General features: G+C 48.7%; 1 protein-coding gene across 3 annotated transcripts in view; it reads right to left on the bottom strand.

The window, feature by feature from the left end:
* The window catches only part of LOC144132434 (uncharacterized), a 125313-nt gene extending 111280 nt beyond the window's left edge, over nt 1-14033 (bottom strand). For 2 of the 3 annotated variants that reach the window (XR_013314814.1, XM_077664846.1), the window contains exons 1-2: nt 13639-14033; nt 12380-12492 (exon numbers count right to left, since the gene is read on the bottom strand). Coding sequence is in view for 2 of the 3 variants with exons in the window: in XM_077664846.1 (XP_077520972.1) it covers nt 12380-12455 (76 nt within the window). In the remaining variant the exon portion in view is untranslated. The remainder of the gene's footprint in view (nt 1-12379; nt 12493-13638) is intronic. The other variant, XM_077664847.1, reaches the window with a different exon arrangement.
* Between the last annotated feature and the right edge of the window lie 838 nt (nt 14034-14871).

Here is a 14871-nt window from a genome sequence, read left to right as displayed (position 1 = left end):
AGGCGCTCGGTTAGGCCGTTGGTTTGAGGATTGTAAGCTGAGGTCTTACGATGACTTGTGCCACTGAGCCGCATAACTTCCTGAGTAAGCGTGGACGTGAACGCTGTGCCTCGGTCAGTTAAAACAACATAAGGGGCGCCATGGCGGAGGACTATGCTGATGATGAAAAAGTCAGCAATTTCAGCACCAGTGGCGCGGGGAAGGGCTTTCGTCTCACAATACCGGGTGAGGTAGTCGGTGGCAACCACAATATACCGGTTACCCAATGATGACGTGGGAAATAGGCCCAGTAAGTCCATGCCGACTTGGTGGAAAGGAATTCTCGGCGGAGCAATGGGTTGGAGCAAGCCAGCCAGCTTGAAAGGTGGTTTCTTCCGACGTTGACACTCGCGGCAAGTACGTACATAACGCTTGACAGTCGCAGAAAGCCTGGGCCAGTAATAACGGTGACGAACTCGTGCCATCGTTCGAGAAAACCCGAGGTGGCCGGAAGGAAGCTCGTCGTGGCATGCCTGCAAAACGTCAGTGCGGAGCGCCGTTGGAACCACGAGCAGATAACCAGAGTCCGTCGGGGCATAATTTCATTTGTAGAGGACGCCATCTCGCAAGCAAAACGACAACAAGCCACGCGCGAATAGACGAGGCGGTAACGAGGCGGTACCCTCAAGATAATCGATGAGTGGCCGCAATTCCGTGTCGTCCCTCTGGTGTTGAGCGAGGTCGGACGTGGTCAGAGCACCAATAAAGAGGGGGTCATCTTCGAGGTCATCAGAGCTGGACGGGATAGGAGCACGGGACAAGCAGTCTGCATCGCTGTGTTTGTTGCCCGACTTGTAGACAACTGTTACATCAAATTCTTGCAAGCGAAGGCTCCAACGAGCTAGCCGGCTCGAGGGGTCTTTAAGATTCGCGAGCCAGCACAGTGAGTGGTGGTCACTCACGACCCGAAACGGGCGACCATACAAGTAGGGCCGGAACTTCGTTATCGCCCACACAACAGCGAGGCACTCCTTTTCAGTGGTTGAGTAATTGGCCTCGGACCGAGACAGCGTGCGGCTGCCGTAAGCAATCACACGCTCAACACCATCTTGCCACTGGACGAGGACTGCACCGAGGCCAATGTTGCTGGCATCGGTGTGAAGTTCTGTATCTGCCTCCTCGTCAAAATGGGCAAGAATGGGCGTTGTTTGTAGGCGTTTGCGGAGCTTTTCGAAGGCGTCCTGCTGTTCCTGTGCCCAGACGAAAGGCTGATCGTCTTTTGTCAGCCGTGTGAGAGGCTCAGCCAGCCTGGAGAAGTCTTGCACGAAGCGTCGGTAATATGCGCAGAGGCCAAGAAACCGGCGCACAGCTCGCTTATCAGTGGGAGTCGGGAACGCAGCTACAGCAGCCGTCTTGTCGGGGTCGGGGCTGACACCCTCAGGTGTCACAACATGGCCCAAAAACTTAAGCCGTTGGTACGCGAAGTGGCATTTTTCGGGTTTTAGAGATAGACCGGCTGATCGGATGGCCGTCAATACTGCACTCAAGCGTTTGAGATGTTCTTCGTAGGTCGCAGCGAAAATAACCACATCATCAAGATAGACGAGACACGACTGCCATTTGAGGCCAACCAGGACAGTGTCCATCATACTTTGAAAGGTGGCAGGAGCGGTACACAGGCCAAAGGGGAGCACCTTGAACTCGTACAAACCGTCAGGCGTTATGAACGCGGTCTTTTCATGGTCACGTTCATCGACTTCGATCTACCCACTGCGTAGATCAAGAGAGGAAAAGTATCGGGCATGACGCAGGCGATCGAACGAGTCATCAATTCGGGGCAACGGATAAACGTCCTTTTTAGTAATCTTGTTGAGGCGACGATAGTCGACGCAGAATCGTAGAGTGCCATCCTTCTTGGCGACCAGCACAACGGGCGAAGCCCACGGGCTTGTTGACGGCTGGATAACCTCGTCGCGGAGCATTTCCTCAACCTGCCTCCGAATCACCTCCCGTTCTTTTGCAGACACTCGATAGGGGTGGTGTTGTATAGGCCTCTCGCCTTCATCCACTACAATGCGGTGTTTAGCGACCGATGTTTGTCGAACTTTAGAAGTGGTCGCAAAGCAGTCACGAAAAGAGTCGAGGATCATGTGAAGGCGGTGTTTCTGATCGGCGGTTAGGTCGGGGTTCACGTCAGTCATAACGGGGGCGTCAGACGTCGATGCATGGGTATCGTTGAGGGAGCAGGCGCAGTGGGAGACTGAGTCACTAATTTCATCGAAATAGGCTATGGCGGTTGCTTGCGGCAAGTGGCGGTATTCGGCGCTAAAGTTCGTAACAAAAAGCTGCGTTCGCAGTCCGCGGAGGGAAGTAACACCCCGCGCAACGCAGACTTGTTGACTCAGCAGTAACGACAGGTTACCTTCCGCAACCCCGTGAGGAGTGCGTGGGTTGGAGCATTCCACCGTAATAAACAAACTGGAGCGTAGTGGTAGCGTGACATTGTCATCAAACACGCGAAAAACAGGCCTGTCGGGCTCGCTGCTGTGGGCTATGGCACAATGAGGTGAGAACGTCACAAGTTTGCGGAGGTTGATTATCGCACCGTGTTCCCGAAGAAAATCTAACCCGAGGATGAGGTCCTTCGAGCAATGAGCCAACACAGCGAAGCAGGCAGTGAAGGTGACACCACGAATCTCCATTCTAGCGGTGCAGACGCCAAGCGGTGTCACCAGATGGCCTCCAGCTGTCCGGATGTGTGTTCCAGGCCAAGGTGTCAGTACCTTTCACATTTTTCACATTTCACATTTCATTTATTCCACATTTATCCTGTTACAGAAAAAATGTGAGGGCAAGGACTAAAAGCTGCTAGTTAAGCAGCTTGACTAAGGCCCTTGCCCCCTTTGATGGCAGCGTACAGCGGTTTCAAATCACACAAAAATTTACACACAATGATTAGATTAGTTTCTGCAGAAGTTCTTGCACTACAGCACAAAATACGATCAAATAATATTTTACGCGCGTACACCAGAAAACATTATACCGAGTCAGCACACGCACACACACACATATATATATAAAAACTCTATACACAAAAATTTATACAACATGTGCATACTTCAAAAATGATATCTGAAACAAAGACAAATGTATTTATACAGAAATGTTTCATTAATTACAACATGGAAATGCCAATCCTTAATCTATTGCTTCATACTGTTAGATTCCTAAAATATTTAACGAGTGCGGGTCTTGACGCTGTTCTTATGTCCATGTCTGTGTCTTGAAGTGTGTTTAATAATACTGGCAAGCGATGTTCCAATCTATTAAAACCGTTATTTGTGCGCGAAAAGGGGACTAGCCAAATGTTTCTGTGTCTTATGTTGTAAGGAACATCCCAAGATTGTCTGAGATGGCAAAACGAGAGAAAGCATCTATTGGATTTTGCCAACGAGATTTTATACTTCATACTTAAGTTTAAATTGTATAGATGTACTGCAGGGACTATATTATATGTTGAGAAAAGCTCTATTGTATGGCCATCATACGGTAAGCCTGCAATGTGACGGATTGCTTTCTTCTGCATTAAAAATAGCCGGTGTATGTTCGCCTTTGATGTCGTTGCCCAAACAAGGCTACAGTAATTGATGTGTGGGGTAAATAAGGCATTATATAACATTAGCTTTATCTTAGGTGGGACAATGTAACGAAGTCTGCACAGAACGCCACAGGCCTTGGCCAAGTTGCGAAGCACATTTGTTACATGTGCATCCCAATTTAAATGTTCATTAAATACTACACCTAAAGTTTTCACCTCACGTACAGTATCTATTTTTTCTTGGCCTATCTTTAAACAAATACCGTAATCAAGAATTTTTTGCGCAGGTCGAAATAGGATAGCCTTGGTTTTTTCGTATTTATTTCTAATGAATTTACTTTACCCCATTCTAACAGTTTACTAAATGTAATATTACCTAAAGACGATAATTCACTAGCGTCCTCTGACTGAATAAAGAAACTTGTGTCATCGGCATAGACTACAAAGAATGCCTGGTTGCTTATTGTTACTATATCATTTATATAGATAGTAAAAAGAATGGGTCCTAATATACTACCTTGTGGCACTCCACAAGATATATTGCGTAGAGCTGAGGACTCCTCTTTTAGTGAAACGCTTTGTTGTCTCGCGGACAGATAGGATTGTAAAAGGGCAAGAGGTATTCCACGGAATCCGTAATGTTCAAGCTTAGAAAATAGGGTTGTGTGGTTAATTCTGTCAAATGCCTTAGAGAAATTTACAAAGGCGCCTAGTGTTAATTTTCGTTGTTCGAAACCTTTATAATAAATTCCTTTTGTGTGAGAAGGGCCAGTTCTGTTGACATACCTTGTCGGAAACCAAACTGCTGGATGGATATTATAGAATGCTTATCACAGAACGATACAACTCTTTTGCAGATGACTTTCTCCAATCCTTTTGATATGACAGGCAGCACAGAAATAGGCCTATAATTTGAAAACTCATTTTTGTCTCCCGACTTAAACAGAACAGTGACTCTGGCTAGCTGCATTTTTTGTGGGAAAACACCAGTAGTCAAACAGCTATTGAAAATATGTGTGAGAGCAGGTACCAGGAGCTCGAGCACAAACTTTATGGGGCGGATAAGAAGGCCATCAATATCACGCGCTTTGCTATTCTTCAAAGACATAAAAATAGAATACACTTCATCTGGAGTAACTGCATCAAAAAAAGCAGTGTGGGCATTCGGTAGACCCAAGTAGGACGATGCTTTATCATCATGGTTACTGTTCGCTAAAGTCGTAAAGTATTCATTAAACTTATTTGCTAGTTCTCTTCCTTTAAAACTTTGATTATTGACACTAATTTCGAGGTCTCCACTTTCGTGCGTATTGCGATTTAAAAGTTTATTTAATTCACGCCAGAGAGCGTCTCCCCGAGTTGCAACGCGACCAAAAAGATTTTCAAAATAAGTGTGTTTGGAGTTGCGTAGCACCTTCCTCAGGACAAGCGTCAGACCACGACTCATGACGGAGAAATCGGCGCCGGTATCTACGAGAGCAGTCACGCGGCGGCCATCAACGATGACCGAGATTTCAGCCGAAGCTTGGTCACCGTCAGAAAAACGCTGTGTGAGGGAGGTCGGACTAGGGGATCGTTCTCGCGGTCGGGTTGGGGCGTCAAGCGGAGGCGTCTCCGTTCGTCGAAAAGTCATCGGACTTAAGGGTCGTTCAGATTGTCCAATTGAGGCGTCAAGCGAAGAAGGCGTCTCTGGGCGTCGAAAGGTCGTCGCGGCGTGGGGTCGGGTCGCATGCTAACGTCGGTGAGCGGAGGATGTTCGTCATTATGTCCGGTGACGGCGGCCCTACCTCCGGGGGTCGCCGTCCTCAGTTTTCCCGGCGCGGGCTGGAGGACTGCCGGACGTAGGACTGGCGAACTGGTGAAGAAAACCGTCGAGGCGACGGTGACCTGGACTGACATTGGGCAGTGGGTACAGGTGGGACGTTGGCCGCTAGGTACTGATCGATCTCGCGGGGTTGTTCACCATAGCGCGGCAGGGGTGCGTCAGGCGAAAAGCCGCGCAGGCCAATCCGGCGGTACGGGCAGTGACGACGGATGTGGCCTGCTTCGCCGCAATGGAAGCACAGGGGCCTGTTGTTCGGCTTTCGCCACATGTTTGCCTTCGTGACGGGTGGGCGGCCGTCTGGCAGCGCTGTCGTATGCGGGAATCGGTGGGACGGCGCAGTAGGGGCAGGAGAGTAGAACGCCGGCGGTGGTGGTGCAGGACTTCGCAATGTCTCGCTGTATGTCATCACATAGGGCGCTGGTGGCGGTGGAGTGGGCTGCACCGTGCGGCGTATCTCGTCACGGACAGCCTCCGAGATGGCGGTGACACTAGGAAACTGCTCCACAGAGCGAAGCTTCTGCAGCTCTTCGCGAACGATACTCCTGATGAGCTCTCGGAGGGAGGTGTTCTCATCCCCGGGCCTCGGCATGTGGCACTCCACAGCAGTGATGTTTGAGGAACGGCCGTAGTGCGCAAACCGCTGCTGCAGGGCGCGCTCCATGCCTGCCGCCTCCTTTGCAAAATCGGCGACTGTAGCCGGAGGATCGCGCACGACCCCAGCGAACAATTGCTCCTTGACGCCCCGCATCAACTGGCGCACCTTCTTGGCTTCCGACATCGAAGGATCAGCGCGGTTGAAAAGCCGGGTCATGTCCTCCACGAACATCGCCACGCTCTCGTTTGGCTGCTGCGCTCTCGAATGCAGGGCCAATTCAGCACGCTCCCTCCGCTCGTTGCTGCTGAACGTATCCAGCAACTGGCGCCGGAAGTCTTGCCAGGTGTGGATGGCGGACTCATGGTTTTCGAACCACGTCTTGGCGGCGTCCTGGAGGGCAAAGTAGACGTTCCGAAGCTTGCGGTCCTCGTCCCACAGATTAAATTCAGAGACCCTGTCATACCCGTCCAACCAGTCCTCCACATCTTCAAACTTGTCACCATGAAACGGCGCGGGCGTACGAGGCGAATGACGAAGCAGCGGTGGCGGACTCACAGTTTGCTGGAAGGTCTGGCTGGCCACCGTAGAGGTCATCTTGCGGGATGGCGCGGCGAGGGGATTGTACTCGGGAGCTAAGCCTGCCAAGCGGCGGCTTGACTTGTGGACAGGTGTCGTGTCCAGGGGGTGTGGCTGAGCGCTGGAGGTTCCTGGGACCTCTTCGTACATAGATCGTACCCAGCAGCTGCACCAAAAATGTCACGGACGCCGGTAGGACGTTCGATCCCTGGCAGAACAGTACCTGGCGAGCACACTGCACAGAGCGTAGCCGGCAGGGCCTAGCACCGAGCAGAAGAGGACGAAGTCCGGCGCGCGACAAAGGTCGAAGACAGACCGCACGGGTGAGCCAGTAGCGTGATGGCTAAACTAAGTGCGGCAATATGTATATTCCAGTTTCTTTTTATTCTATGTGTGGTGAAGGTATAGTGTCAATTTTGTGTGTTTGCATGTATGTTTTCCTTCCTTTTCTTCAGATTTCAGAAATAAAATGTCAAAAAACGGCGCAGTGATTACTTTGTATTTAATACCCCTGTCACACGGCCAGTTTCAATCACCCTCGAGTCGAGGGTCTTCGAGATTCTCAATCGCCATCGAACTCGTCGCTGCCACACGGCAAATCTCAATGGCCATTGAAATAGTTCTCGTGTCTTACTCCACGGATGCGTGGCGCCACAATCGCTACTTTCGATTTTGCACAAACAGGAAAATTGTTTTTACAAACCCAAATTATAATGTAATATTAGACTTATTTTTAGTCATAGAAAGCTTGTAGTTATTATTAAAGCCTTGTTACTTTTTCTTGTAAGACATTTTCTTTTGTACGATTTGCTGTCGAAGTTTTGTAACGCTCTGGAAACACTGACACCGCTGGCGTTTCCGTGGTCCGTGTTGGAGAAACTCCGCGCTGGAGAAACTGTTTGCTTCCTACTGCTCCTTGCATAGATCGGGTGTTTTCGCGTTCTTCACGGCGGGTCTGTAATCTTGCGTGTTGGTGCCTATTCACCGCCATGGGTGACGAAGCGAGACACACTCAAGATGCAGAGACAGAGGTCATGGTGCTTATAGCTGCCATCGCTCAGCTTGATGCTGACATCGAGGCGTCGAAAGCCGAGGCGAATAGCATTGAAGAAGAGCTGGTGTATGTCAGCGCACTGAACGCGTCCATATTTGCTTGTGGCAGGACCGTGAACCGCGAAAGGTGGTGTTTCGACAGGAACACAAAGTGGTTTGAGGAGACGCTGCCGCAGCTCGGCGAGAGGTACTTCAAGTGCGCGTTTCGCGTGACGACTGCCACCTTTAGATACATTGTAGAAACTGTGCGACCGCTTCTTGAGCGGCAAGACACCAACATGAGAGAAGCTGTCCCTGTCGACAAGCGAGTCGCCATCGGGTTGTACCGGCTGTGCTCTTCAAGCGAAGAACGCAGTATCGCAGAGTTGTTCTCCGTCGGACGCTCGACAGTGAACCATGCCTACCGCGAGCTATGCGAAGCCGTTGTTGAACTCTAGGAAGATGACTGGGTGAAGATGCCGACGCTGGACACCATGCCTGAACACATCAGGGAGTTCAACGCAGCGTGCCAATTTCCGCAAGCAGTCGGAGCATTGGACGGCTGCCACTTTCCCGTGTCACCTCCCAAGGAAAACGCCGTGGACTACAGGAACTATAAAGGATGGTAAGCAACAATGCTAACGCAGGGGCCAGTTGGTTGATCGTATCGGGTACTTATGCTCTGCTGAAATACACAAAGGGACCAAATGACAGACACAAGCGCAAAACACACGCTGCACTTGTGTTCGTGTCGTTTGTAATTTTGTCCCCTTGTGTAGTGCATGTCTCCAATAGTATGGTAAGCCCTCGACGCAGTTGTGAATTACTGACCTTCGGTGAAGGTTCATTGCAAGTGCCTACTGACGTGAGTGTCAAATTAACTTTGCGAGCAAAACACATGTTTTCACTAAAACGGAGAGTTGAGCTAGTTGGTAAATACTACGGGGAATAACAGCGCTGAGACGAGGGACAAAGAAGAAGCAGCAGCATCGGTCCTATTGTCTCTTCTTTCTTTGTTCCTCGTCTCAGCGCTGTTATTCCCAGCACATGTTTTCACCGCTAGTGTCAGGCAGTGTGTTGTCTCCTCATAGCATGCAGATGATTCTTCCGAGAGCAAGCAGAAGCATATTGTATGCATTGTAATGTTATGCTGAAATCACGATTGCCATGTAATAACTATACTTGCATTGTGTCAGTCATATTGACCCCATATTTTATTTGCAGGTACAGCATCATCCTGCTTGCCCTTGTAGACCACCGCTACAGGTTCCTGTACATACGAGTTGGATCGCCAGGCCGCTGCCATGATTCACATGTTTACAGTGGCTCCAAGCTGGAAAAAGCCGTGAATGGCCCTCTGTTCCGTCAGCCACGTGCCATCATGGGTGGCACAGCAGTGCCTCCGGTCATATTGTGTGATCAGGCATTCCCGCTGTCCACCAACTTGATGAAGCCATTCAGCCACCGCACAAACCTGACCGATGAAAAAAGGCTGTTCAACTACCGCCTGTCCAAGGCTAGGAGAGTAGTTGAAAATGCCTTCGGCAGGCTGAAGGCTAGGTTTCGCTTCATCTTGAAGCGCATGGAATGTGCAATCGAAAATTCCCGCCTGGCTGTTCGTGCGTGCTGCATTTTGAACAATGTGTGCGAGGAGTTTGGAGATGCTGTCCTGCAGCAGTGGCTGACAGAACTTGAGAACAATGATGATGGCCTCCAGCAGCCACAGCACAGCACAGATATTGAAGAAGGCACTGGCTGTGAGGTGAGGACGGCGCTCGTGGACTTCTTCAAGCATGGATGAGTTCACAGAGCCGGTGCGGCCGCTTACACCCTGCAGTGTACCACAACTGTGATGTGCTTGACGGCCATCTGAACAGAAAGGCCCTTTTCAGGGCCACCACGAGTCTGCCTTCGCAGAGCCGAGGAGAGCATATCTCCGAAACCGTTTGTTCCCTTCTCTAATCACTATCTTTATTTATAACACATGTCTAGAAGCAGACAGCTTATCTGCGTACCTGATCTTAAGGTTCACAGTACTGAACTTTACCAACCACATTTTTTGCAGCAATCAAAAGCTCCTTACACAAATGCACACATGCCTGCCTGTGGAACTAAGAAACACGGCAGAACATTTGAAGGCCAAATCTTGGGGTATGAAACAGTGTTTTCCATTTGGTAGGTGGCATCTGCAAACCATGGCAGAGATGCAATATTTTCTTGCCACCAGGGCACTCAGAAGCTTCACAATAACAGAGATAGTTAATTGTGAAGCTATTGGCATCACACTGCTAACATTACAGCTAAAGGTGCCATGGCTGTATCTCAGAATCTCAAGAGTAAAGTGTAGATGATACAGCAGTTATTATAGTGGCAAGTTATACAATTTGGTTTGTTTCCAAAACCAAGGAATTATTGTGGACAACTGCCTATGCTTGTATCGACTGCCAATTCTAAATCGGGCGAGCTGTGTGGGCGGCTACGTGAAACCTCATTTGTGATATTGTCACATATATTAAGGAGCCTAAATTAAATTTTAAAGGAAAAAGGTGTGAAGAAGACGACGTGGATTAACCAAAGAATAAAGAAGATGAAGAAGAAGCATTCAGTCAGGTGGAGAGAGATGATTGGTGGAGAAGCATTCGATGAGATGGAGAGAAATGATTGGTGGAGAAGAGAAGAAGACGACAAGGCTTACATGAACTAATGCCAAGGCTATAAAAAGGTGAGGAAGAGCGAGGCATGGGGGGAACAGCAGAGAAGCGGAGGCTCCGGCGGGTCAGGGACACATCGGCTGAAAGACAGCGACACCGGCTACTGCTCCGGTGAGCTCGCGTTCTACGGCTTCGCATCGTGGACTTCCTGCCGTGCCTGAGCTCATTCCGGGGAGTGAACGGAGGACGCTACGACCTGCTACGGCCAGGGGTGTCTCCAACGCTGTTGTCACCCATCCGGGTGGTGCCCTCACCGCCAACAACACCGGCATCACCTCCACGGGCGCTTGGACAGGGAGCTTATACGACGCAGCAAGTGACGCACGCCCAAGCACGTCAAACGCCGCCTCGACGCCGGCTACTGGATCCATACAACTCCGCAGCCGCACCGAACCAACCGTGAGCACGAATGCCGACTGCTAACAGTAGGACGCTAGTAGTAGACGCTGGTAGCAGTGTGCCCAGGTCGTCTGTATTTATAGCCTTTGTGTGTTTTGTTAGTTTTGTGTGCTGGTGTGTGTGTCTCATAGGGTGTATTAAATGTGTGTCTGTGTGGGTACACCTGTCGCTTAGCCCATTCTTTCGGTCCGAGTGTTCTTCGGGGAGATCCGTGACAGAAATGAAGCCAAAACCTTTTGAACACCTTCGCGCTTCTAAACTTTCTTTTCCCTGATTATTTTCGTTGTACGGCAGCAAAAGTCAAGGTAGCATGAGATATGCGGAATCGCCGAGTATATAGTGATCAATGCACTTTGCCACTACCTCTTCAAAGAAGGACTCTCTCGATAGCCAGGCGTCCTGTGCAAAACCAGGAAAGCCAATAGACATCTAAAAACCTGTTCGATCATTGCAGACTGCTTGCAGGATTATTGAAGGCCACTTCTTCCGGCTGATATATGAAGCAGTGGAGTTGTCTGGCTTCAGAATTTTCAATGTGACTGCCATCAATGCACCCCACAGTGTTGCGGGGCCCTTTCCCACCACTTTTTGTCAGGAAGGCAATTTTGCTGCGGGCCATGTCGGCAGCGCTTGGCCAGCATGTCCCCTTAGCACTAATCGCTTGCAAAAGGTTCAGCACCCTCTGCATGCACAGCACAACCAACGATTCAGAAACGTCGAATCTGTCTGCTACGGAGTACATGCTTGTTTGCGCTCCAAGGTAGCTAAAAGTTATGAGGCAAGACCGAAGACACTTTTCAGGTAGGACGACTGCCAGAACCACATGCACAAACTGTCAAATGTTTCACGCGACAGCCTGGACAGCGTCTTGAATTCAAAGTCCAAGTATTTAGTTGTCACCTGTTAAATGTAGCCGTCGGCTCTGTGACGGTCAACCCACGTCACTTTGCACAACGCAACAGAAAGCACACACTAAAATTCTTCATCACTGTCGGAGTCAACAAGTTGCATTGTTGCTGCCAAATAATATGCCATTTCGAGAAAATGCACGATGCTGCGTATTCAACTAGCAGAATACCGCACACATGTCAACGCGCGCAACAAAAGCCAACATCAAAACAACGACCGCAGCAGAAGGGCTGCACTTTCTGCACTTTTGCACTCGAATTGGCCGCTGCATTGAAGGCGCTAGTGTCGAGCTACACTCGCACCGCAAGAACTGGCGCTGCACTGGCACGGCACTTTTGAGAACTAGTGCAGAAAGTGCAGCCAAATCGAGGAGACCTAAAGTTTCCTACTCCTGCCTAGGACATCGAACATCTTGCAAGTTCATAGGTTCCTGAAAGTGAAGAGTAAATGACACTGCAACAAGCCAGAAGATGCTAGTTGACTAAATGCTATAGGTGCCAATATCCAGCCACAGTCTCACACCGGACGCAAGAATTGCCCCAGGGTTGGATGTGCATCGTGCCCATACTGATGCACCCAAACTTTACCTGCCTCAGCCACCATGGCACTTCAGTCCCTGATTGACAAGGCCTTATGCCATTGTGGGAGTGGGTTTGACACAATAGCCCTTACTGTGCTTGTGTGTCGCAATGAAGGCCTCAGTCTTGCAGATCAATTAAAGAAGATTAGTATAACAAATAAGAAACACCTCATACCTTGCCACCGCTGCCGCAGCATCGTCGCAGTTGTTTTCGGTACCAGGCTTGAAACTGCAGGCACCGTGCACAACATTGGGAATTCAGACAGAAAGCTGCCGTGTTTCCAGTCCCTGGAAGCAAAAGGCAATGTACTGGGGAGTCACCATAGATTAACCGACCAGAACTCTGTCCCAAAAGGAAAAACAAAAATAGGAAAAACCATTTCAGTTTGAGCGCTTGATTGTCAGCACACGCTCGTTGAACAATGTGTCTACATCATGTCTTACCATCATGGTTACATTCACTCCCAAGTTCACAGAGTTGCAAAGCAGTCAAAGCATGTTACTATAGTGGAAAGGAAATCAGCAGCTGGTAATGAAAGAGTGACAGCAATCCCGATGAAGTTCGCCTTGTCCATCACCAATAAATGCACCAATGCATGATGTAAAAGCTACTTTTAAGCAGCCACACCTGAATGCCAAAAAATTTAGTTTTTACTTAAACCAAAGGGTCCATCGTTGCTTGTGAAAGACTACTCTTTCAACAAATGGCCGCCCAAACTGTCCACTAGAATTGGCCAATTATGACCGCTAGTAAAACCTTACAATCAAAGGGGGTTTGAAAGCTAAGTGGCTCAACACAATTTGCGTTGCCACAGTTGTATAGTGGTTTTGGTTTCAGTTTAGTGGACTGTCTTTGTAGATGCGTACTTTGTGACCGGCTATAAAGTATCACGTTAAGTGCGTCCTCGTAAAATAAAGGTTTGTCATCGTACCACTCGACGAGTGAGCTTTTTTCATCCCCACCACAGCAATCACTTTCTGGTGTAGGCTGGACACTTATGCAAACATTTCCCTGCTGAAGCAATGCCAGCATGTTTCCATTACTTGCTAACAACTTCCATCAGAAGCCTTTAGTGGCTGTGGAAGCTGAATGCCCTTTTGCGAATGCAAGCGCTCATAAACAAAGGATGAAGGAGAGGCTATAATGGTGATGCGCTACAAAAGTGACAAACGGTTTACATGGCGCCTATCAACCCTCGCCGAAGGAACGCTGCTTTGCTTAAGAACGCGATTCCGGCAATAAAAGGTCGGAACGCAATGCAGGTACAGTAATGAGCGGTGATTATAATTCCCACGAGCGACTCCACACCAAAGCTGAATCTTGCACAAAACATAGCCACGTGAAAAGTTGACACGTGCATAATGAAGCGCTTGAAAAATTTCCTTGGTGCAAGCCAGAGGCGCTGCCACACTCGACCAACCAATTGCACTTACTTGAACTTCTGCCTCACGGAGATTACATTTTCAGCACTGACAACCAAAGTAGCAAAGTGATGTCTTTGTCATAACACTGAAGATCCGAATACCACGTTTCTCTACGGCTTCTTTCACTGCGTCCAACACCAACGCACCGGCAAACACAATGACACTAAAACGCGCTACATAATTATAACGTTCTAGCAAGTGTCACCTTGCTTTCAGGGAAGTTTGAAGAGGCAGTAAGGCAGCTGCTATTTAAAAGCTTCGATGCACGAACTGTTTTGACCAAAAAGTTAGCTGCAACCACTCGCGCAAACAGCGTGGTCAACGCTCCTCGCCACCCCGTGTCCAAAAGCCTGCCTATTTTTTCTTCAGTGCCCAACTTGCCGAAACACGTCCTCTAGTTCAAAAAATGCGTTGGAAAGCAGCTCTACCTCGCGGCGGTATTTACTATTTGATTAATGTTCGAAAGTTATAAAAGACAACAAAGAGAACAATAACAATATTAAATTATGTACCCTTCAATGCAAACTACTTTAAAAACTTAAATCAATGCGCAGAACTTCGTCCATGTTTTGTAAATGATTTGTGACACCTACTTTCCTTATTCGTTTTGGTTTCGTTTCGATGGCCGAACGGTCTTAAGAGGCAGGCATAGAGATTCTTATTATTAGAGGGAACGCTGGCGGCGCTGCACCTGAGCCACCATAGGATAGAGAAGCAGCTTAGAAATTCTTGAACCATCTAAATACAATGAGTAATAAGACTAGGGTAGAGCAAAGGTTTATTGTTACAGATCAGGGTATTCGACTGGAAGGGGGTGAAGCAATGGAACACATAGGAGCAAGGATGACATAAAAATTTAAAGAAAAAAATGTTGCACATAATTTATCGAAGGAGGATATACCGGTAACTACAGTTGCTTCACTTGAGCAAAGAGAGTGGGAAAGGGCAGAAAAGAAGGTTCCTAGTGGCACGTCAACAGGACCAGATGGTATTCCGATTATGTTAATAAAGAAGCTAGGACCAAAACCCAAGCAAACATTAATACAGGTAGTGAATAAAATGATAGTGGATGGCAAAGTCCCCGATGAATGGCGATTAAGTAGAATTAACATAATATATAAGAGAAATGAGGACAAAGCTGACGTAAGCAACTACCGTCCCATGACAGTGACAACTGCGGTTTACAGGTGATGCAGATTATAAAGGGCAGACTGCAGGCTTGGGTGGAGAACGAGGGGGTGC

Source organism: Amblyomma americanum, chromosome 5 (assembly GCF_052857255.1).
Source record: "Amblyomma americanum isolate KBUSLIRL-KWMA chromosome 5, ASM5285725v1, whole genome shotgun sequence".
Taxonomy (NCBI): domain Eukaryota; kingdom Metazoa; phylum Arthropoda; class Arachnida; order Ixodida; family Ixodidae; genus Amblyomma; species Amblyomma americanum.
Note: the sequence above shows the minus strand (reverse complement) of the source record. Positions and strands in the feature narration are given on the sequence as shown.